The 25,545-nt window shown below is 35.7% G+C and overlaps 1 protein-coding gene across 1 annotated transcript; it reads right to left on the reverse strand.

Moving 5' to 3' along the window:
- Positions 1-210: 210 nt before the first annotated feature.
- Positions 211-25,186, reverse strand: LOC125646864 (uncharacterized). The gene is made up of 20 exons (XM_048873439.2): positions 24,789-25,186; positions 17,884-17,994; positions 15,261-15,434; positions 14,818-14,881; positions 14,427-14,527; positions 12,210-12,401; positions 11,832-12,041; positions 11,260-11,379; positions 10,947-11,129; positions 10,436-10,548; positions 10,069-10,234; positions 9,564-9,646; positions 9,286-9,442; positions 9,005-9,174; positions 8,787-8,898; positions 7,656-7,857; positions 7,441-7,534; positions 7,102-7,340; positions 6,494-6,869; positions 211-946 (listed from the first exon to the last, which is right to left on the reverse strand). Exons 1-20 carry the CDS (start codon positions 24,985-24,987, stop codon positions 794-796), a joined length of 3,219 nt encoding a protein of 1,072 aa, XP_048729396.2. The 5' UTR covers positions 24,988-25,186; the 3' UTR covers positions 211-793.
- Positions 25,187-25,545: the final 359 nt, after the last annotated feature.

Below are 25,545 nucleotides of genomic sequence, written 5' to 3' on the forward strand. Positions count from 1 at the left end.
CTATTACACATAAGTAATGCCTGTCTTATAAGGTAATTACGTTCTGAAATACAGATGAATTATTAACTGAAGCGACATTTTTGTTTTTCCATTTTTTGTTGTTACAATATAACCCATCGAATATCATCTCGGTTCTGTTCCACGAGTTACTGTACAAGGACGGCCGTGGTAAAATGTAATTAGTAAAAGAGAAAACAAATCGCAACGACTATATTTTTTCTTCCAAAACAACCGCCCTTTATCTATTTCATACATAACAAAATTCATTGTAATAAATATACATATACACACATGAAATTTGGAAACATTTTAAAAATAGAAATGTGTTCTTATTAACTTTTATAAATACATGTAATAATTGTTCGGGATGTTATATAAGGAGACATTGGAAATGGAAGAATTATATATATTTCGAAAACTGATAACAACTGACAAGAACGAACATATTGAAAACGGCGATTGTCTTCTGCTGGATAGATGTCTGTAAAATTCAGCTTCTGAACGCCTTGTGTTGAATTGTCAACGATTCTTAAATGGATTTAAAAGTTTTAAAAATGTTGTAGTTAATCATACACACAGTATATATAAACAATAAGAAAACATGAATTTACTGTAAAACATAAATACTAAAAAGTAACAAACTTTACACGGAAAAAGGTGAAAACATAAATTAAGAGATAAATACAAACACGGAAAACGAAAATATAAAATTTGGCAAATAAGCACGTGCAACAACGTATATAAATTAACAACTGAACTGCCGACTCGTCAACTTTCTTTGGCCAATTTCAATTCAGTCTGGTGACACAGTGGTGAATTTTTTTCTCAAAAGAATAGCACCGGTGAAAAGAGCTGCCACCGATATCCCTGTAGCTAACGTTGCTATGACAATTTTCCATGTTGTGCTTAAACCGGATTCGCTTTCATCGGAAGAATTGGAAGATCCCTGTAGCAAAGATAAAATCAGTATATTAGTTAGATCATTTTACTACGGATAACTCAGTTTACCGGATCAGGATACAGGGCTCACGGCGAGTGTGACCGGTCGACAGGGGATGCTTACTCATCCTAGGTAACTGGTCCCACCTCTGGTGTGTCCAGGGGTCCGTGTTTGCCCAACTATCTACATGTATTTTGTATTGCTCATGGGATTTATGAGATTAATCACTGTTCGTTATCTTCACCTTTCACTGCGATAACAATGGGGGAAAACCCAAGAAAAATTCACTAGAGAATCTGGAGATGTACACTCCGAGTTCTGAAATAGTGACCAACAGTATTCACTGGCTATCTGGGTTTTCGTTTGTAACTTGGTAGACAATTTCAGATTATTTTACCTAATGTCATTTCAAGGGCATACAAGCACTATTTAATATTTTGTGAAAGGATTTATATTTTAATCTTTAAAAAAAAAAAAAAACACCATGTATTTCAATTCCGAAAGTGTTATAGATTTTATATATGTAGAACTTATACGGTACCAATTTTGATGCACCAGATGCGCATTTCGACAAATAATGTCTCTTCAGTGATGCTCAACCGAAATGTTTGAAATCCGAAATAACTATGAAGTTTTAGAACTAAATATAGCCAAAAACAGCGTGCCAAAAAAGTGGAGCCAAATTCGTCCAAGGATAAGAGCTATGCATGAGGGAGATAATCCTTAATTTTGAAATGAATTTCTAAATTTTATAACAACAATTAAATATACATCCGTATCTATTGCTTTACATGAGTTTTTAACCTAACTCAAGAATGCCACCATGTTTGATCACGTGACAATCCGCGTTGACGGTACATGTACTAACAACACATCTAATTGCCTTGCTCAAATTCTCTAATGTTTCAAAACATTTTCTAGAAATGGGTTCCTATATCACAATCAAGGACATCAAGTAAATCATGTAAGGGGAGTGCTTGTTTAATGTTTAATACACGTGGCTGTTTGATTGACTGTAGTTTGTTTAACGTCCCTCTTAAGAATTTGTCACTCATATGGAGACGTCTTTGTTTTTTATCCTCTCGCGCAACTAGTTGCGGAGGGGATATAGCATCGCTACTGTGTGTGTGTCCGTGTGTGTGTGTCCATTACAGCTTGTGGGCAAGATTTAAAGAGAACCTTTGGACTAACGATTCTCAGCCTTCGCATACATATGTGGCATTGTAAAAAGACGAACCCCATTAATTTTAAAGTTAATCGGTAAAATATTTCTTAAAATATCGCGTCTTTACTACTTAAAAACCGTGAAATTTTATGTACGAGTTGACAGTACTCACTTCCGGTTAATTCAAACTGGTACGACCAATTAACGGAACCAGTTTAAAGAAAACAAGACAAGCTTACGTCTGCTGCAGGTAAGTTTGTATTTGTGCATGATATTAGGTCTAGTGCACGTTGGCGTGCGCAAAGACAGTCTGTAGGAATTAAAAGCGCTATCTCTGACACGGAGTAATTAAAATAATTTGATGAACGTCGCGGTTTCATTACCAGATTACCCCACGTGTTTACAATACAGAATAATTCAGATTACCACGTGTCTGTTTCACAAGCTTCGTCGACCTGTCAACACCGGTAATGTCTTTTTACATAACGAAAAAATATTTGCTTCCGTGGGAATTTTCTGAGTTCATGCATTCTGCATACAACAACTGTGAGGTATATTCGGGTAAGTAAATTACTGAAATTTAGTGCATACGTGATATATTTCTGCTAGGAATAAGGGAAACTGCCTAATCACGTATGTATATCCCCCCCCCTCCCAAGATAATATGCACCTTGATAGGTTTATTAAAAATGTCATGTTAATTACCCACCACCACCACCACCTAATGATGTTAGAGGTCTCTGAATTTTAATCAATAATAAATTGCTATATATATTTAACAAAACCCTATAAATGAACCCAAATGATATGCACCTTGATGAGTTTATTAAAAATACCATGTTAATTATGCCCCACACCACCACCACCAAATGATGTTAGAGGTATCTGAATTTTAATCAATAATAAATAGCTATACAGTATAATCTGTCTAAACCGGCTGTGTGTGGTTCCAAAGAAATTGGCCGGTTTACACAGAGTACGGAGTGCAGAATGTTGAAAAGTTTGAGAGTTGCTTCCCTTGTATTTGCTGTCTATTATGCATACATGTGTAATGTTTTATTATATCACAAAAGAATTCAAAATGTGAAACTATAAATGTCAGTGTTTCATCGTCGTGTTCTTTTGAAAAAGTTTCAATTTTTATTAAACGGTATGAAAATCTGGGAATTATTATTATTATTATTATTATTATGTGTGTATATATATACATATATAAATATTGAAAATCAGAATGACACATTCCATAAAAAACAATCATTTACTGCTAGCGCTTTCTCCATGTCTGCATGGTTCATCAATAATATGAAAAATGTGGTGAATTCATCTCAAATTATTAACAGCCGACGTCAGGCACCATGCCTAAAAAATACTACTAACTCGAGCCAATTTCTCCCTGAATAAGGTCAAATACGTCAAAAAATGTGGTGACCCACGCTGCGGACGTGCGAATACATAGAAGAGGGTGATTCCATTACTTTTAAATCCGGGAAAATATTGAAAGTCAATGCCAACATGAACTGTAAATCCGAGAACCTTATTTACTGTGCCACTTGCCCAACTTGTGGAGAAAACTACATAGGACAAACGAACAAACTTAATGCGCGAGTAAGGGTGCACAAACAACAAGTAAAAGATCCTAGTGTGCGGAACACCCCATGTAGTGAACATTTTGCGGAATGCGGGAGTGGTAAATTTAAAGTGTTCCCGTTCTTTAAAATGTGGACTGAAAATGAAATAACTCGCAAAGCCAAAGAGGACTATTTTATTAAACTTTTCAATCCAAGTCTTAATAGAAAATAATTATTTGAATAATTGAACTACAATTTAGCATAATATTTTTACAAAATAGACAATTACCAAACGCTACCGGTTAACGTTATTATGACGTCATAAAGGACTCGTTTAATTGACGTCATAACAAAGACGTTACTAAACAATTTTTGTATACATATTTGAACTGCCTGATGAACCATGCAGACATGGAGAAAGCGCTAGCAGTAAATGATTGTTTTTTATGGAATGTGTCATTCTGATTTTCAATATTTATTTACAACTGTGCCGAATCAACTTCTAATATAAATATATATATATATATATATATATATATATATATATATAGGCCTCATTCTTCATCTATGCCTTGATAATGCATCCATATGTTCATGATATTTCCTGCCGCGAGGGGATGCTCCGCTTAGCGGTGCCCTTGTTTAATTTAAGCTACAGCGTATCTGTATGTATAACCGAATTCACAGAGTACTTATCTATAAAAAGCAAATTATTTGGAAACATGAGACCTACAAAGTATCAGCTATGAAATCTTAAAAAACTTTCTATTCGACATATCAAAGCCAAATTCTAATATTCAGCAGCAGTATAAAACAAGATGGGTTCTTTTAAGAAACACAAATGCCCCCGAAAGTGCCCATACTGATGAAAGACTTTACATAATATGTGCTATATGTACACTATATGACTATTTTGGAATCGTCCTAGAGTCAGAAGCGGGTGGTTGTGAAATTCACAATTTTGGTACATTCTTTTCCACTTCTCCTATACAGGTATATGTATTTAGTTTTTATATTGTATTCGCAAAATGATATCTAGATAAAGACAATAATCATTACAATAACATTGACCTCACCATGGAAACAAAAACCCCACCCCTGAAATTATGAAATTTACAAGTTCGATAAAGGACTACCGGTACTTGCTCCTTCTATATCGTTTAGTATCAAGATCATTATAAAAGATAATATTTAAATATTTTACACATAAACACTATTTATCAAGTTTGGCCCCGTCTTTATTTCATCACCTCTACGCCGCGGATCATAAAATTTACAAGTTTGGTAGAGACCTTCCTCCTCTACATGATTATGCATTTAGTTTTTCGTACAGATGTGCGATTTAAAGATGTTTGAAAATTGATACATTTCTACTTGTCTTTGCTTTTCCGCTACAGACCCTGGGCGCAGGATTCCTAAAATTGACATTTTCATACCCCTGTCCCTAGGTTGCGTCATATAAAATTTGAAATTATTTTGAATGGTTGCTATCAAGAAGTTAGAAATTATTCGATTGTTAACGCAGTGCGGACGACGACGTCTGCATCAGACGAATTGCATGAGGTCACCTGAGTAAGTTAGGTGGTCTAAAAATCAAACAGCTAATCATCAGCCACAGAATACAATTCAAATTCACCCCCAAGTAAAACAACAACGAAAGTCTCCGTCAGCTAGCGAACCCGTGTTCTATATACTTGTATAAATCCAATCTATTATCAATTTCTATTTCGTATAAGTCATGATTATTCCCATGAGTGAATTTGAAAAACAATGATTCTGAATTTTTAATTTCCAATTTCAATGAATATAACCAGATGATTTCCGTTCCTTTGCAGTTTCTCTCTCGGTAATTACAGGGTATTTTGTAGTTTGTAATGCATGCACCTACTAATCCATATCATATTTTTAAATAAAAAACACATTTCATACCATTCAATACTTAGAAAATGTCAGGAATGTCTTACAGCAGTGCGTGGTTTTATGACTAGATACCCTCCTTCCGGCCCCTTTCCCTAAACCTTATCGGTTCATACTACCATGTACATGTAGGAGCACGGTCTCCGGAGTAGAATCCAAATCACCGAGATACATGTACGTCTATATTTCATGTGGTCTCTAAAAACATGACTATGATTTGATGATAAGATTAAACGTTACATGTCTATGATTAACTAAAGAGATGGAGATAGACCAAGTGTTAACATTCAATAGCCAGTTACATGTCTGCATGTTCTTGTTTTCTATTGCAACAGGATTGAAATCTGCTAAGTTATTTCATACACTGTGAATGTTAATTCTAATTTATCGAGTTCATGATTTACACAAATTCTAGATGAAGTATGTATGTGTATGTTGCATGAAAATTGACACAGAATACAAAATAAAGAGTAGGGCACTTAATACTGAACCACCCTCTACACAATGTCAAAATTGAAATGGATAACCATTTTCATTGTATGGACTGTACATCCTTCCACATTACCTAAATTCAATGTTAATGCTATTGAGTGTGAACACAACAGAGAGTCTGTCACTACCTTATTCGGGAATACATATACACGGCGGGTGTGACCGGTCAACAGGGGATGCTTACTCCTCCTAGGCACCTGATCCCACCTCTGGTGTGTCCAAGGGTCCGTGTTTGCCCAACTATCTATTTTGTATTGCTTGTAGGAGTTATGAGATTGATCAGTGTTCGTTATCTTCACCTTGCATACATAGTCACGTCGATAAATTGCCAGCGCGCTATTGTTAAGGAAATAGAGATAACTCTTACAAAATGGCTCAACAGGATCGCTAATAGATCAGATAGTGTCTTACCAATGTTGTTGTTGAAGACGTTGATGATGAAAGTCCTGCAACAACTGTTGATTTCGTGGTACTCCCAAGCTGTTGTCCAGCCGTAGCTGTTCCTTGCTGAGAAGTGGTTGCAGCAGATATTCCTGAAGATGCGATGCCACTTGCCTTTCCAGTTGTTGATTGGCTGTTTCTAATTACTGTGCTTGTTGTGGATGACGCTGTTGTGGACGAGTCCGTTGTTACGGAATTCACTGTTGTTGGATTACTTGTCGTTGTTGGAGGTGGGGTGGTTGTACATGGCCCAGAGGTCCATGAAGGGTTAACAGGCACGGTGCAATGACTTGTTGATTTCCAGTCTGTCAGGGTAATGTCTTCTGAAACTCGACAACAGTCTGCCCTAAAACATCCAGAACACCGTTATAAGAAATTACTCTTTAATTATAATTTCAAATTTTGTATGAGAAAACTGTTGGTAACAAATGAAGCATACATGACTCAGTCAATTTGGGAGCCAGGAAACTTCTCCTAATTAAGATTCGTATTTTTTGTGTTTTTGAGTTACATGTATAACGAGTACCTCCAATGGTACATTTATAATGATTCGTATTCAAGTAATATTCTTTACTAACACTAATTTTGCTTTGACAGTTCCTTGACTCAGAACAAGTCCGGCAATGAATGAATCGTGTGTGAAGTTAACTGCAGTTCCCGCCGTTCCTCCGTAGGAAATCGTTCTTAAGCCCTCCCCGATATCGTAGATTTCAAACTCAGTCGTCACTGCCGTCATGTTGCAATCACATTGAGAAACAGCATTGCAGTTGCCGGTGACTTTTGTAATGTTACATTCCGGGGGTGTAGTATCTGGAGTCTAAATAATGTCGATGTACAGTTGTAAAACTTTCTAAACATTAATTAGGCTACAATCATGAATAAAGTCAGAAAAGTGAATCATGATGAATGAGAGGTACCTTATTGCTGGGATCTTCTGTTGTTAGAGAGAATATGGAATACTGAAAATTCGAATTCCCTGAAGTTAAAGGCTCTGCAGTAACAGTAACTGACCTAGAAAAATGACATTTAAATGAAAACAGTGCCTCCCACATCCACCAAATTACATTTTACTTGATGGATGCAGGCAAGACGGATATAGAAACATGTTGGATAACTTGATATCAAATATTACGTTGTGATTCCGGCAGTTGGTCCCCCATGCAAGACGAACATGTCTGTTGCATTTGCCCCTGCTGCTAATTGGTGAGTCCTGTTGAATGGACTAACTCCGAATTGTTGACTATCTTTTATAGTTGTCAATACTTCTACTAATCCTGCCCCCAGATTCGTCACTGTGTATTGGATAATAAAGTTTCGTCCTGTATATAGGGGATCTGAAAAACATGAGTCAATGAAAGTGAAATGAACGAAGCCTCTAGCATTAAAGGAGTTCAAAGAATTTATTCAATTGGGTGAAAATAACTGCAAATTAGATTGACTATTGATTCTTGAAATTTTACATCTCCGAGTTTTCATTCATATTTAGAGGCCGTAAGATTTAAAAGAATTGCCGCAGATTTTGACCTATGCTCGTCGCTAAAAGCCATATAACACAGAATTTTTTTAAAAATCATACCAACGGGACAAGGGACCCGGGTTTTAAGACCTCATCAGAAAGATATCATCAATACCGAGTGCTTGACGAAAGAAAAATTGCCACCTGAATTAATTTCAGAAGCATATTCTAATGAAAAGGTTGTGAATGGGAATTCTTTTCACGCAAAGAAATATCGCTATTGGAATATAATTGAGAAATTTTCACTTATATTGAGACATCACCAGTTCTTGGCGAAATACCACAAATTTAGACCTATGCAATTACGGCCGTAGCAGCGAGGGTTATTTAACGTGTCAACACTTACCACGACACGGGGCCTCCGTTTTTTAAGGTCATATAAAAAAGGCATGCTTCTCACTTCTAAATGCCGAGCGTTTGGCGAAGGGGCAGTCGCTACCTAATTTAACGTTTTGAGTTTGACGTGGCCATGACACGAACAGAACTCGAACACACGACCTTCCGCTCTCCCTTATTACAATAGGCGATATACATTGTTCATTTAAGTAGCATTGTAAATTGGAAGTATTTTCTACTTTCATTTTCACCTGCTGTGGCATGGGACATAGGTTTTTGCGGCCTCATCCGCAGGACCGCCCCATTTAGTTGTCTCTTACGACAAACAAGGGGTACCTCGCAATCGGTCAAAATGATACTGCGAGTGTATAATATATTCCAACATAAAAATATATAACATCAGCTACATACAGGGAGAGGGAATAATGTCCAGTTTTATCAACACCGGAGATAACATCTTGCTTTGGAGCCGTCTAAACTGCGTCGCAAGCCCATCATATCCATCAATTGCTATTTGAAAATTCTGAAACGAAATACAAACAATGCTTTCTTAGTGATATACCTACCTCATTAAGTAATAAAAGAAAACTATAGATGATTTTGTTTTCAGTGACATTTCTAAAACTTACTTCCGACGGAACTATTACGTTGCAGAAGTACACCCCTTTCTTATGTCCAGAGTAAGTTTGTAATTTACTGTTAGCCAAAGTTACACCTTTCTCGTCTAAAAGGACTAAATCCGATACACTTGTGACGTTGTCTGGCTGACTCACCGTAACCATTACTGTTATATTGTCTCCTAAAACAACACATAACATGAAAAATCAAAATTTCACTGACGAGGTTTTATAACTACAAGAAGAGGGTAAATAAATAATGATTTTCAGCGTTATTTCTTGAGGACTCTCACCCACGAGTGGCCGCCCCTCTATTTCTGTAAGGGCATAGCTGTTTGCATCAGCTTTCAGAAGTTGTGTCGAGAAATCAAGTTTGCTAACGGCTTTAACGTCAACTTTCCAGTAGGCATTAACGTTCTTCTCCAAAAAATATAGTCCTGGAGTGGGATTCTAAAACCATATAAAATCGTATGTAGAGCCTCTCAGACAAACGGAACTCCTGGATGATTTCATTAATTTACAATGGCAGTATTCATATTTCTCAGAGCAATTAATGAAACCACGTGCTTACAATAATTTCCATAACACTGATGAAGCCATGATCCGATTCAGTGATGTTCGCTTGCCCATTAGCTCCAGCATACAAAATATTGCCTGAATAAAAAAACAATGAAATTCAAATTTCTAGATTTTGTAATAAACTTAACTTGGCATGTCTTAAAATAGCATGCTTTTAAAACATATCATAGTACATTTTTGTCATGTTGATTAGACACAGGTTTAAAATCATCACAGCCACTTAAGAAATCAGAATCAACCTAAAACTTTCCACGGAAATGATATTACAAAAGTGTTAGGCTTTGATAATTGCTGAAGAACAAAACACATGTTGAATGGCTACAGTCAGTATATAAATACACATTGGACTGTGCATAATTGGAAATATATGGACAAGTCAACCATATTGTTGGATTTTCATAATAAGTCCTAAAATTAGTGCAATTTTAACAACTCTAAAAACATTATTAAACAATGAAAGAAAATCCATTAACCTTAAATCTATTCTAAAGACGTACCACTTTGATCTTTGACTCGACTTGTCGGTAGAGCTGTGATTCCGTCCACGCTGATTATCAGTTTCGTAACTGTTGCATCAGCGGGGATGGACAAGGTACTAAAACCCCCGAAACCTCCAGGAAAATCCAGTTTCACAATAGTAACCTCAGGATCGAGGGAGGAGCCCTACATAAAGCAATACAATTAGCTCGTAATCCTGTTCATGTAATGAAATGAAACGGACATTGTCAACGTTAACATTTGCTGTCGATATAAAGTAATTACTTTGGTTAATGAAAATGATAATCAATTCTTAAACGTCTTGAATTATTCCGGAGAGTATGTCCATTTTATTTCGTGGAGTGTTCTGATTAAGCTGCGGCTTACAATGTTAAGCAAGTTTAGTGAGCCTGCTCCGGTATAGATTTGGCCTCCAGAAGTTCCGGCAATCTGTGTGAAGCTGATAGGAACTGTGAAGGCACTACGTCTTTGTCGAGTTTCTGTCAATATAACGGAGTAATAGATGTGAAACCTCGCATCGTCAGGGCATGCTTTACGGCGAGACCGTTTTAACGGATGTTACTGCTACTTTTTAAAATAATATTTGGGTAGAGAGCTCATATAGGGAATGCCTGTTGTGTAATCCAGTAATGTTTTATACATTATATCAAACTATTGTTTAAATTAAATACTTCATTTCTAATGTTCATAACATCCATGTAGAATTATCCGACGTCTTCACGAGACAAAGAAAGGAAAGTCACAAACATCTTTACGGATACTAGGTGAGGTGTAACATCCGTCAAATTTGTCTCCCTTTATATTGGATTTATTATATTCTCTTAGATAAAATGTGCTTGTCTTGAAATATAACAGTAACGATTCTACGATATGTCACCTTTATGGTAAAGATGGGATATCTTTTGCCTAAATGATAACACAGGCCGTTCGCATGATCCCCTAAGATAAAAGTTAATGACAAGCTTCTTCACTTCAATTTCTTTGTTGTTGATTGTCTTCTCCATTGGCGAGGAATCGGTGAAAACCCACACCAGAGACGACTGTGGAGCAACTTCTGCAGCTAAAATTTAGAAAAATCTCCATTAAAATAACTTATTTTAAAATATGCATGCGTTACTGTGATTTTAATTCCTTTCTGAGAGAGCACATGTTTATTCAAAGTAATTAAATTTGAAAGGGGTATCTGTTACCTTTCTCTATCGCTTGTAGAATGGGCTTCTGGCAGTTCTGCTCAGATTCGAAAGCAATGGCATCTACTGCTTTCAACACACTGAAGGCTGTTGGATAATGTCGTATTTTGATACTTTCAACTGCAATTAAATAAAGCATCTCAGACAAATTAATAAAGTTTTAAATGGTAAAGTGGAATAAACATCTCGTGCATGATATTTCGCAAATTCTATGGTCGTTATAACGATCTAGTTCGCCAATACAACCTATCATTGGGTTAAATGCTGTCTGACGTGTTTCATACCGACTGTTAGGGCGTTCTTGGCACACTGATTTTGACTGCGAAAAACTCTGTTTACCTTATCAGGTTATAGGGCTCACGGCGGGTGCGACCGGTCGACAGGGGATGCTTACTCATCCTAGGTACCTGGTCCCACCTCTGGTGTGTCCAGGGGTCCGTGTTTGCCCAACTATCTATTTTGTATTGCTTATAGGAGTTATGAGATTGATCACTGTACGTTATCTTCACCTTTCATGGAATTGTTATAAAAACTTCTGACGTCCTAATTATGGACAGTGCATGACTGTTTACCTTCGTTGCCAACAGTAACCACCATGAACTTGTATATGGTGTGGGATGACGATTGGTCCTTTGCTGTAGTTTGGATGATACTCTTTAAGGATTCGATATCTGGTTTCATTTGAGAAGATGTGTCTATGATAAAGATCAATGTCTCTTCTTTTACTGCTCCAAGAAGAATTTCCAGTTTCCGTAATCCAATTTCTTTCAATAAACCACTTTCTGCAAAATTCACAATCATGTCTCATATGTTTCGTATGAAATATTTCTGTATACAAAAAAACAATAATTGTAAAAAGCTAAAACAAAGTTCCTTATAATTACTGGTTAAATAAATACATGTACATATCGAACAGTGTCGGTGTTACTTCCATGTTGAAATTCACTGACCTTGATTGCAGAAGAAGTATCTGGAGTGTTCCATAGCTGCTAGAGCAGCGTTCTCGTGCAGGCGAAAGTGTGGTGAATATCGCGGGTTACTGCACTCCTTGTTTATCCCTCCGCGCACTGTGATTCGGTCCGCGGAAGTACCATAAGGACCTCCATGTTCACATTTTCCATACTCTGGTTCCACGGACACAGCTGAATGAAGATTCATTTCAAATGAAAGCAAAGACGACTTTATTACAAGATTGAAATATACATGTATTTACTATACAGTATTCTGATTGAACGAATTAATTGAGGGTAGAAAGAACACGTGGATTTAGACTGCGCTAAGAAATCATTGTTATACTTAAGGACATAGGATACCCAAAACAGTGTTATACAATTTTGCGAAAGTATTAATGTTTTAATATTGCTAAAAGCCCGTATTTACCACGACATTTTCCAATGAAGCTACTTTATTTTTGCATTATCCGGTTAATGGTGCATTTCGTGTATTAAATATGTTCGCATCTGACATTTGGAGTAATGTCAATATTTTGGGAAGAGCATTTTTTATTTCTACACTGAAAGAGGGTTAATAAAATAAAAAGAAAAACTGGAGTCGCAATGCTTGTTATTAAACTACAGTGTTCTAAACATGACCTTTTTGCACTTTAGATTGACTCAGGATTTATTCAATTAAACTTGATTTGTCTGTTGGTGTCATTACATTATAAGGAACATAAATGAATCGTTACATAAAATAGATACATAATCATGTCTTTAACAATACAGATAGAAAGTTTGATACTAGTAATGGAAATAATTAATGACCTTTTCGCACTTGATATACAAAAAATTTATGATATCAAATTTGCGAGTTTAAAAGGACATATTAGGAGTAATGTCAATTTCTAAAATTTCACATAATTTTCAAGGTCTTGTGTTAAAATTCAAAAAAAAAAAAAAAAAACAACTAAAGAAAGTGGGGGTGGGGGGTCCAAATTTAGAATTATTGGCGGAAAATACTGATTTTTTATACAAAATTTCCAGTAAATTAATTTAAAGGGTTTTTTTAAGAATCTGTGTGTTGTTTGGAAAAATATATCAATCAAGTTAATATATTACAACATTTGAACTAGTTCCAAGTCTCAACTACTTGTATCATGAATTATAAAACTGAAAACAGGTATTGTATTTAAAAATAGAAGATATATTGGATGAAACAGAAACTGTAATATCATGCAGATTTAGAACTTTTTGATTAATCAATCCTTTCGCCACAAAATATAGTCCCTGCAGAACCCTTTCAAAATTTGAATGGACGCCAAAAATTTCAACTGGATAGGGTTAAGTAATAGATGTGTAATATGTTTGCAGCAATGGGATCAGTATTGAACCAGCAAATACTTAGTTGTAGCATCCTGCGCAGTTTTGCTAAAAAACTCAGGAGTTAACTTCCTTGATGACCGATTTACATTGCTGTTTGATAAAATAATAGTAAATCCCACGTAAATACAATAAAATTCTACTTCAGTTGATCCACCCAAAATCTTGGGGTATCCTACGACCTTAAAACAAACATTTAGAAATGCTGTGTTTAAGTAGGATTTTCAATAAAATACGCCAATAAAAAGACAGTTTTGAAGGATTTCAATGTTTGGGTAATGTTTTTCCCATTGAATTATCAAGTAAAGATTTTTGAATAATTAAAATATAAAGGTGGTTTCAAAGGAAAATGTTCTGGTACATATAGATTTAGCATGTCAAAACAGTCATAAATACTTTTACAAAATTCTATAACAGTTTCTAGTTTGTTTGGAGTATCCCATGTACTTTACTAACTTTTTCCTGGCGTTGGCATAAGGAAAATTTACGATATACACCGACATCTAAACATTAGATTTTGCAAGTCGAATAATCCTAACCATGTTCTCTTTGCTTCCATTTCATGTATATTGCCTCAATTGTGAAATGTGTGCAGATTCACAGATTATTGTGACACCCAAAATGATGTGCAGGACACGGACGTTAATTCAATTTCTTTGATATTTCATAGATACGTGTCTGTATGACTTAAATTATATTGTGTTTTTATCATTAGCAATTGACGTAAATCATTTTGATTGCCATCTATTGCACATTGTTTCCCACTGGTTGTTCAACTTCAAACTCCAAATTGAAGAGGTTGCTAACGGGAAGGTGATTGTATACAGGCGTTGCTATTAAAATTGTCACCTGTTTCGTCAAACCTGTCTCGTCCCGAGCGATAGCCACTAGTGAGGATCATCCCGTTATCTATCAAATTGTCAGCACAACCATCAACGTCTTCCTCGGTGCTGAGAGAATGAAAAAAAAATGACGTCACGTATTATGAAGTAATGTTAAATCGGTGTCATTGCACACAACAGCAAGGCAAACATTTTAATTGGCGTGTACTATAGGCTGAACGACATGTAGCGTACCCAACACTTAATCCCCTCTTGCAGATTGGGAAGTGTTTATAAAGGGTCCCAAAAATAAAAAGGACCAGAACCTATAACGATGTGATTTTTGACTTCTAAGAAGTAGTCAAGAGCACCATGTATTTGTGGGGTGAAAGTGTTTTCTGGTAATTGATTAAGCTTACCTACAGTCTCTACACGTCTCCATGTCTGCCGTGGCAACAGGGAGTAGTTGTTTTCCAGGTAACCCTTCAACAAAAGGCCCAAGAGTTATAAATGACTATCAATTTTATTATTCTTGACATTTAATGTGTTTCTGGTTTTACTTTGAAATATTTTAGGGACTAGAATCTTGCAAATTTATATCTGAATTCCATTCAAAAGTCATGGTCATTTGATATTTCGTTCGAATGTAACGACACAATCAAGGGCGAATGTAACATCTTATAAACATTTTAGTTCAAGGTATAGACTATTGACTTAAGAAAATACCACACACACACCCATGCAGAGAAGTGCACGACATGTATGTATCCATGTCCATTCAGAGAATTTCTAAAGGTCTTTAAAAAGAAATGGAAGATACACATGGGGTTTCTATCTTAATACTCGTATATTCGATACTTACCTAAATCTGTGTAAATAGTCTCGCCATTGAGTTCTATCCAATTCGTGTTGCTGTAGAAGGCCTGTACAAGGTGTAGACAGAAGCTGACATATTTCCTCGCCGACGTGTAGTCCGGGTTAGGTAATCTCAGTAAATCCAAGACGAACTGACGATAGTGTTTCAGTTTTTCGTTTGCTATAAAATAGCAACAGAAACAACTCTCAGATATTTTTCTTGCAAATACTTGTCTGATATGCAATTAATGGTTTGTACTTTCATAAAAAGATGAAGAGTTGCAGGTGTGCACTTATGCATTGTTCTGTTTTTTATGGTAATAGTTAATAATGTTCTACCACATCTTCGCGGACTCTATTTAAATCCGTAAGCAAAACACAAACCACCATTTCCCTGACATTAACAATGTGAAATTGACAATCTCTGTTTCAATATGTAAAGTGTTTAAAACAGACGAAGATGTACCACTAGGATACCTCAACATTTATGTAATCGTCGGCTCTCTTTCGAAACTTTAAGACTATCGAACGTTATAAATATAAACTTAAAGAAGCCCCAATGAAATCTATATTCCGTGCAAGTGGAATACAATCATTCATAAATCTACAAACTACCATCTTAAAGTTCGTTATTATCATCATCATTATTATTATTACATGTATTTTGATAATTTAAAAAAAAGTCAGTAAGACCATAACAAAACGAAAAAGGACCAAATAAAAAAAGCTAGAAATAAACTGTATGTGTCTGCGATACTTTGGCACCACTTTGTCGTCTTTCTAACACTCTATCATATACGAGGGCTGTTCGATATATAATGTGTATTGTACCACAGCGCGATAACGCTTTGCACGGTTTCGTGGATGATGATACTCTTGAATAGCTCTATTCAATACCTTTTCAACAGTATAAACACGAACCTTCAGCTCCACATAGATTAAAACTTATAGTCATTTCAACAGAGCCAGTCGTTAACCACTATTGTAAAAATGGTTGGGAAACGGGTTGAGAATATTGAAGAAATTAGAGCTTATATAAAGTTCGCACAAAACTCGATCATTCGGTAATGCAGATGTTTACTGAAATGGGGGAAGTTTATGGGTCTGATATCTTATGAGACAGTTCGTAGGTGGAGAAAAAAAATTCTGACTTTCACAGAGTCCATGCAAGGTGAAGATAACGAACAGTGATCAATCTCATAACTCCTACAAGCAATACAAAAAAGATAGTTGGGCAAACACGGACCCCTGGACACATCAGAGGTGGGATCAGGTGCCTAGGAGGAGTAAGCATCCCCTGTTGACCGGTCACACCCGCCATGAGCCCTATATCCTGATCAGGTAAACGGAGTCATCCTCAGTCAAATCAGTGCGCCAAGAACGGCTTAACAATCGTTATGAAACACGTCAGACAGCATTTGACCCAATGCGAGGTTCCATCAAAGATGCAGCTAAATCTGGCCGACCTATGACTGTAACAGGCAAGGCAACTATCTCAAAAGTCAGGGAAATAATTGAAAATGATGGCAGATATACGATCTGTGATATTGCCAAAGCTGTTGACATATCGCTATCGCGGGTGCATTTCATTTTAAAGCGTATTTTGAAAGTACAAAAGATTTCTGCCAGATGGATACCGCATACACGTATATTGACAGATGACCACAAACTGGTACGAGTCCAAACTGCTAAGCAATCGCTCAAAATGTTTCCCAAATTCAATCAAAGACAATTTGCAAACATTGTTACTGGTGTCGAAACATGGGTTCACTATTTCGAACCAGTAAGAAAAATTGGAAACAATATATGGCTAACTAAACACGGTAGAAGGCTGTACTTAAAAGAACCACAAGCACAAAGAATTAAGGTTCTTTATTGCATATTCTTCTCTTATGATGGTATAGCCGTACACATTCCGGTGCTGAAGGCCAACAGTGTTACCGAAATGTTATACTAAAAATGCTCAAGAAATATTATCATAAACGACGCCCTGTGTCAGGATTTAGGCATGTTCGTCTACTTCATGATAATGCTCCATCACATACACCTGAGCTTGTGAAGCAATTTTTGAAGTCGGAGAAGGTTACCGTCTTGCCACATCCACCATACTCTCCAGATCTAGCCCCATTCGAATTTTTCCTTTTTCCAAAACTTAAAAAAGTTCTTATCTGGTCGTCTTTACAAGTCCCGACAAGCCCTTGTATTGGCTCAGCCATCAGTCAGTGCCTCATGCAGAGGTCTACCTAAATCAGCGTACCGTGACGCATTTCAGAAATGGATTCAGAGATTGAAATTATGTATTTCAAACCACGGAGAATACTTTGAAGGGATGTAATGTTCATTTCACTATTTGAGCCGAATGCTTTTGAGATATCGTACAATACACATTACATATCGAACAGCCCTCGTATCATAAAAATTAAAAACTACGAGACCGAACTTTCACCATGTGTGTTCTATATGTGAGAGTAATTGATCACTCGCAGACGACACATGTTTTCTTTGGAACACTTCAGTTCAATCGAATTATCAAATATTAATTTTAAAGTGTATGTCAATGGATTTTGTGTTAAGCGTGTCTATAAATAGTAACGTTTATTCGAAGTAATGCATTTTATCCGTATTCTTACCTTGCAATATTTTTTCGTTGCTGAAATGCCATTCTGGGTTATTATACTGGCTCTTTTGAAGTTCATTCATGTGCTTCATAATTTCATAAAGCGTATCTTTTGCCATCGATTCTGAAAGTAGTAATTAATTGACTTCTGTGTTATACTTTAAAACATTTGCATTATGAAATTATTCTATGAAATATATATAATTGGGCACAGATCGTCGTTATCACTAAAAAGGCCCTAAAGTATTTTAGTGCTAAAGTGTGAACGATAGAGCACACTCCCTCAATATATTAGAGCAATATTTATTGTCATTAAATATTATAGTCAATCAAAGATGACAACCAACTCTGATTGGTAATCATGACCTTTTTCTTTACAAGTATGTAAAATATGACGTCACGTTTTTCCATTATGACGTGTTTTGAAAAACATTGTTGGATAAGAATGCAGGGTCTTTGCTAGGAACGGCTCATTTGTGAATCGGACGCAGTGTAACTTACGGCCACTCAAACGACGCAGTCTTCTTCATCTATCTCTTCCAGTTCTATCATTTGTACTGAATATATTTCCGTTTATATTGTATAATTTTCTATTTATATTGTATTTTTATATTTCATATTTCTCATTTGTATTTTATGCCATTTGTAGTACACACTTTTTGTTTGCATTTAGTAACACTAAATATATTATGTAATGCTTCATACGAATTTTTTTTAACGTGTATTTCAAAAGAAATGATATGTATGTTACAATCAAGAATAGGTGAAGATAACAGTGATCAATCTCATAATTCTTATAAAAATTGAAGAATATGGCAAACACGGACCCCTGGACATACCAGAGGTTGGTTAAGGTACCTAGGAGGAATAAGCTGTCGACCTGTCACACCTGCTATGAGCCCTATATACGGAGTAATCCGTACTTAAAAATAAGTGTGCAAAAACGGTCTAACAATTGGTATGAAACACGTCAGACAGCATTTTACCAAATGCCAGGTTGTATAGGTAAATTAGATCTATATAACGACAATAAATGTTGCGAAATGCTGACTTTAATCATGACTGTTATAAACCCTGTAACATCAACTTGTTTGTCAGTAGCTTGCCTCTTTTTAAAAACGGATCACGCGCAGAACAAACTCTTGTGCATCAAATCAGTTGAGGTAGTGTTGTTTTTTGTTTTTGTTATATATATATATATATATATATATATATATATATATATATATATATATATATAAAGCACAAACAAACAATCTATATAACCTTACGTTTACCCCTAGGATCTAAACGATACATGTGAAAATCAATTAATTAATATATAAAGCACTAAATAATCACAACTAGGTACTGACAATTCGACCCCGGGCTGGGGCGAAAATTTTCAGTACCTAGTTGTGATTATTTAGTGCTTTATATATATATATATATATATATATATATATATATATATATATATATATATAATTTCTGTTTAGTTCTATAACACCATTTCTTTGGTTATTGAATTTCCGGTATGACTCCATGTCTGAAGAAGTATGTTAGCACATTAATTATCGAAATAGAAACTTTTGAATAGGTTAAAGGTTTTAATATAAAGGCACATGATGTAACAAGCTTACTCTTATAGATTTATAAAAAATACATCACCGACACACTCTTAATCCACAAATATGATATTGAACCAAACAGTGTAAAGGATACTAAAAAGGTTATAGCATGTACATGTATATATAAGAGAGAATGCTCAGTTATCACAACAAATAAGATCAGAAGAATCTGGCGTTCGCCAGATAGATACTTCATGGACTCTTAAAAAGTAGCTGACGACCGCAGAAAAATTATATGACGAGACCAAACAGATAAACCGCAATAGAAGGACATAATATGTTCATAACACAGCAGCTACTGTGAGCAGTAGAATTCCAATATTTCTTAATGTGTTATGAAACGTTTTTGTATTTTGAAAGCCAATGATTTATGTGCATCAGGCAATGTTATGATTTTAAGTATTGTAGGTTACGTCTAAACAACAGGAAGTAATCCTCCCTCGACATTTAAGGTTAAAATACATTGCCTATACCGTACATTTATATTATTCAAAACATTTCATAAAACTTATTGATGAACATCACAGAGGAAAGAAAGAATGGCTAGAAATGACATGGAAGGAAAGTGCTCAGGACCCTGTAGATAGCAAAAAAGACGCATGAGGCGAAATAGTGTTCTTAAAGAAAACATCGACTCTGAAGACGTCCAAAAGAGAGGTGACATGGAGCACAAAAGGACAACAAGACCTTAGTCAGACAAAAGAGAATGGAGATAGAATAACCCTCATTAGATGAAAAAATGGCATTGGGAAAAAATGCAATGTCTAGAACTAAAGGAACATATTGTCAGTATAGACGGTCAAATTAGACGTGGAGAGAGGACCACGCTGACCTTAGTCTGTAGACAGGCAAAAGAAACATTACCAGGAGACGGTCAAAGAGCCATGAGGCAAGATATAGCCAATTCCCTTGAGTTCTGTAGACGGTCAAAATGTGACCAACATGGATGTCCAGAGATGAGGGAGCGTGAGTGGACTCAAAACCGTGGTTTGCGACGATGCATTTAGACAAGAAGCGAGATATGTACATGTATGTGGTATTTTTATTGTGACGTCATAAAACATGTAATGGAATCAAACTCCCCACCGAAGCCTCGTCTATGTATTTAGTTTGTGAGCAAACGAACTCTGGCGGATGTGTGGTAATGAAATGTGGAACCCTAAAGGAAAACTTTGGCCCTGTAGACGTTCGAAATAAGTATGATGATACAAGGAAATTATCGAGATGGATTTTAAGAGTGCGAAATGACCCCGCAGATGGTCCTCAAAAGTCACATAGGGATTTCTTGTCGCCGCCTCCCGCGTGAAAGGGCCCAGACAGAACTGGTGAGAGAGTACAGATTCTATGAATCGACCTCCACGAACATTACCAGCACTCATACTCAGCAAAGTATGATATAATAATAGTAAAAGGAGATAATATTTTTCAAATCAATTTTATCTAAATAAATCTGGAATTATATATCTTTGATAAAGGTACCTTGCCATGATGTGACGTTATGCACAGTGGAACACGCTAATCTGCCCATTCTATACAGGGATATCCGCATTCATCGAGTGGGTATTTTTTGAAAACCACAAGTAAATTTAAACCTCACTTGGTGTCAAGAAATTTGCAATTGATGATAATAAATTCGATTTTCCCCTCGGTTATAGCAATTTCTTTCAGAAAACGGCACGCTGTATTTTAGTCCGAATTTTTGGTCTAAATGTCACTTAAGTAAACGGAAGCGGTTTCTTTAAAAATATGAGAGATGAGACCCCACATCATAGATTCTTTATTTGTATTAACATGTCACAATACACTAAAAAAATTGAAAGGAGTGTAACGGGTTTTTCATTTCGTGAGGGTGAATTTAAATTGGACAGCAATTACATTTATATTCACACCTTTTTCATTATATCAATCCATGTACATTTATTGTAAAGACTTTTCCGCAGCTCGTTCTTGTTGCTACATGTGTTGAAAGAAAACCTCAAAACCAAGTGATGTGAAATTGTGTCATTTATTGAACAAATAAATGACAAGGGAAAATCAGAAGCACGTACATTTTTTTCATATACCAAATGTTGATCTAAATTAATAGCTGGGATAAGGTCATATGATGAAGAATTAAAATTTAAAAACATGAAGTTGCAAACTAGTGCTTATCCCAGCTAGTGTTGTACAATGCTTAGAAGACTGTGCAACAACTGGACGGGAATAACATGGTAGAAAATGCGTATTATTTTGTATGACTTCTAAACTTCCTTATCTAGACAATAATATTGAGCACCAGAAAACCCAGTGCAATATAATGCAAGAGATGTTTTCTATGAACGTTTCTTCCTAAGATTGTTTGCCATTCCCCTATGCAGAGGGGTATGTTTGTGCCTTAATGTTTGTCTAATTCAGGTACATTTTATTGAATCTATTTGACATTGTTTTTAGTTCTCTGCCTACAGCCCACTTTACTTGTCATTGTTGATAGTAAAGTAAGGCCGGGCTAGATCTAGTAAATTGAATCTACTTACACGTGCGTATGCACGACTCTTTGTTGATAGTAAATTAAGGCCGGGCTAGATCTAGTAAATTGAATCTACTTACACGTGTGTATGCACGATGTTGTTGGTAAATTAAGGCCGGGCTAGATCTAGTAAATTGAATCTACTTACACGTGCGTATGCACGACTCTTTGTTGATAGTAAATTAAGGCCGGGCTAGATCTAGTAAATTGAATCTACTTACACGTGTGTATGCACGATGTTGTTGGTAAATTAAGGCCGGGCTAGATCTAGTAAATTGAATCTACTTACACGTGTGTATGCACGATTCTGGTAGTGTTAGTAACTACTATTACATCAGACAAGATTTCTCTTCACATGTTCTATTGTAAACAGTTCAACTACTCCAGTAGGGTTATAGGTATACATGTTCTGTTGTAGACAGTTCAACTACTCCAGTAGGGTTATAGCTATCTTTTGTAGATATATATCAGAGCGGGGGGAAAGGGAGCTTCATGTTTATCATAAAACTTATCAAAAACTGACAAAACTGATAATTCCACGTCCTTCTTCCTATTCGTTTTTCCTTAAGGGTTGTCGGATTTAAACAATTACATATATGTCTCCCCCTTCGCTATCATCTAACGTGGGCAATAACGCGAGGTACTTTCCATTTAGCAGTAATATTGTTCAAACATAGCTGTTAATATAATCCAACTTAAGCTAATTTGCGGCTGACTTTTCTGCACTTGAGATTTAAAATCTGCCTTCTCGCCAGATGAAGAGGGTTTTCAGTTGTTGTTCGGTTGTCTTTGTACATAACTTACCAGAATACCTGGATAAAGGTTTGACGTTTGAAAAGTACGTTAGATTAGAATTTAAAGACATGAAGAATTGTTCAGAAATGGGTCAGTGCAAAACAATTTACTTCGTAGAATATTATAATAATTCATGGCGAACAGGAAATGAAACTTCAACAAAATTATTTTCACATAGGGATCAATTCCGTGATTTAGTGTCAAATCCTTTTTAAAATCTAAAAGCAAACTTGCTAGAATTCAATAACACACGCTTCTTTGTTTCGTTGCGGTTTTAACGTCCCATTCGAGATTTTGTCACTATCGTACATGTTAAGACGTCACTAGCCTGAGCTGAAACGCCACAAATTCTGACCAATGAATGACATCGATGGTCGTAGCTGTGATGTTCTTGATTTTACCAACGCCTTTCTTGACACGGGACCTCCGTTTTTGAGGTCATATCCGAAAGACCCGTGACTTTTGTTTCTAATACCGGAAGCTCGGAGAAGGAATATTTATTGCCTATTCTAAACGTCCTAGGTTTGATGTAGCGCCGGGTTCGAGGTCGAATCCAGTTCTTCAAGGTTCCGTGGTGAGTGCCCTTCCGCGGCTGGTAAATTAACACAAGTGCAAGATTTTGAAATATAATTCATATGTAATAAACCGGATATCCTGTATCACGATTACGAAATGTTAAGTTTACATTTAACTGCGTAATAGTGCTGGTGACGTCACCGTCAATGACTGCGGTAAAACTACTTGTGTAAAACATAGAAAATAATCATCTATGTAGATTTTATTGTAAATGTCTATAAATAAAGCATGATAAAAAAAAAACAACATAGAAAATAATCAAAGGACAAACAATATAAAAGATTTTAGATATTAAGACGGAACTCCGTGTTCGACTGACAGATGCTATAAATAACCCCACAAAACGGAAGTGATGTAAACACTGACCTAGTAAAACAATTTTCTGTACTCTGGTGGCTGTTGTTATCAGTCATTCGCTGTATCAAAAACCAACGTCAATTGTGAAAGTTTTGTTAAACTTCTTACGAAAAAAAATAATTTCTGACTTAAGAATTGCCTACGTTCTAACTTACGATACACCGCTTCTGGTTTACTAAATTAATTGTGTTCTTAAGTAGTTAAAACTTCGATGATAACGGCGAGGTTGGTATTTATTTTCTCTTAAAATGACTTGCAACAGCATGAGTACAACCATTTTGATTTAGATGAAAGAAAACAACTTAAGAAATATATTGACTTAGGATAGCCCATAGGTTGTCGTCAAGTTAACATGATCGTTTACAAAGTAACGTAATATTTAAAAAAAAAAATTAAAAAGAGGAATATTCATTGTTAATTTTGATAAGTTTTATTAAGTTTAGTATAAAACTCGGGCCTTTCCTTATCTAATACGCTTATACAGATCCTCAGCTAGTTTGATTTGTATTAAGTTTTTGCCACGACCTGGTTAACGAAATGTCTGCCTTGTTGCTTAAAAATCATGTACTAACTCAGATATTTTTTTCTTTTCATATCATCATCAAAATTTGGCCAGTGTATTGTTAGAATTCTTGCAATTCAAACTCCAATGTACATATGATATTTTACACACCTTTTGAATCCCAGCTGATGAATGTTCCGCGGTCAATGAGAAAAGTATCAGACTACCCATGTCTCCTTAATCCCGTCTAAATCTAGATAATTACCTAGACCTACTAAATGTGTATCATTGTTTCCAAATATGTATGATTGTAAGCATAAATTGATTTTATCTGGGTAATTCTGGATTAACAGAAACGTGTACATTCTGATGTGTATTTACAATTCTTTATTTGCATGGCTTGTTACTTGCATTTTTCAAAACTGCATTTGTAAATTCTTTCAGGACACTCTGACAAAACATTCGGAAAATGTTCTGGGTTGACAGCACCAAACAAAAAGAAAAATAAACCCAAACATTTGTTTTAACGGGGGAAATGTTATCATCAAATTGTTTTGTTTTTAATTTCTTACCTCGAATGTTTTGCTTAGAAAAACTGTTTGAGGACTGGTTCCATAACTCTTGAAAAACCCGTGAAAGCCCGCGTTCTGTTATCCTTTCCTGTGTATAATCTCCATTTGACAAAAATGACACGAGGGAATTTGGATAAAAAGCCTCCACATCCATGATGACGGAAACCATCCAAAACAATACTATTATACGGAATCTCATTTTGGTAAAATGATTTATAAATTAAAGTCAAAGAACCGAACTTCTTGACAAATCCGAACTAAGACGATAAGTGTGAAAATCGTCCGAAAACCTTCCTTTATGAAAAATTCACAAGGATATCGTCTGCTGCAGTTGAACTTATTACGTAATGATGAGCACACCGTCAGTCAAAATTAGCCTTTTGTGACATATTCATCGGTAATATTTATCTTCTATGGGTACTCAGTGTTTTACTGGATTGTTGATTCTTCCAAAAATTGAAAAAGTTTAGGATCACTTTCCAGAGGCCCGCCCATATCTATATCACGTGATGATAGATAATGGATTTCTCTGGTCTTGAATGGGGAAACATCATAAATGCAAACACAGAAGTTATCGTGAAGGAATTATCATCATCTATCATTTTCTCAGCAGAGACACCTACGTCAACTTCAGGACTCAAGATAAATAATAAGACAAATAAAGCTACAAATATTTGTGAAAAGTGAAATCCCTTGTCGAGATGTTGTAGATCCAGAAGTACCAAACTTGTGAAGTTTATTCTTACAATCTATTTCT

This window comes from Ostrea edulis, chromosome 6, assembly GCF_947568905.1.
Source record: "Ostrea edulis chromosome 6, xbOstEdul1.1, whole genome shotgun sequence".
Lineage (NCBI taxonomy): Eukaryota > Metazoa > Mollusca > Bivalvia > Ostreida > Ostreidae > Ostrea > Ostrea edulis.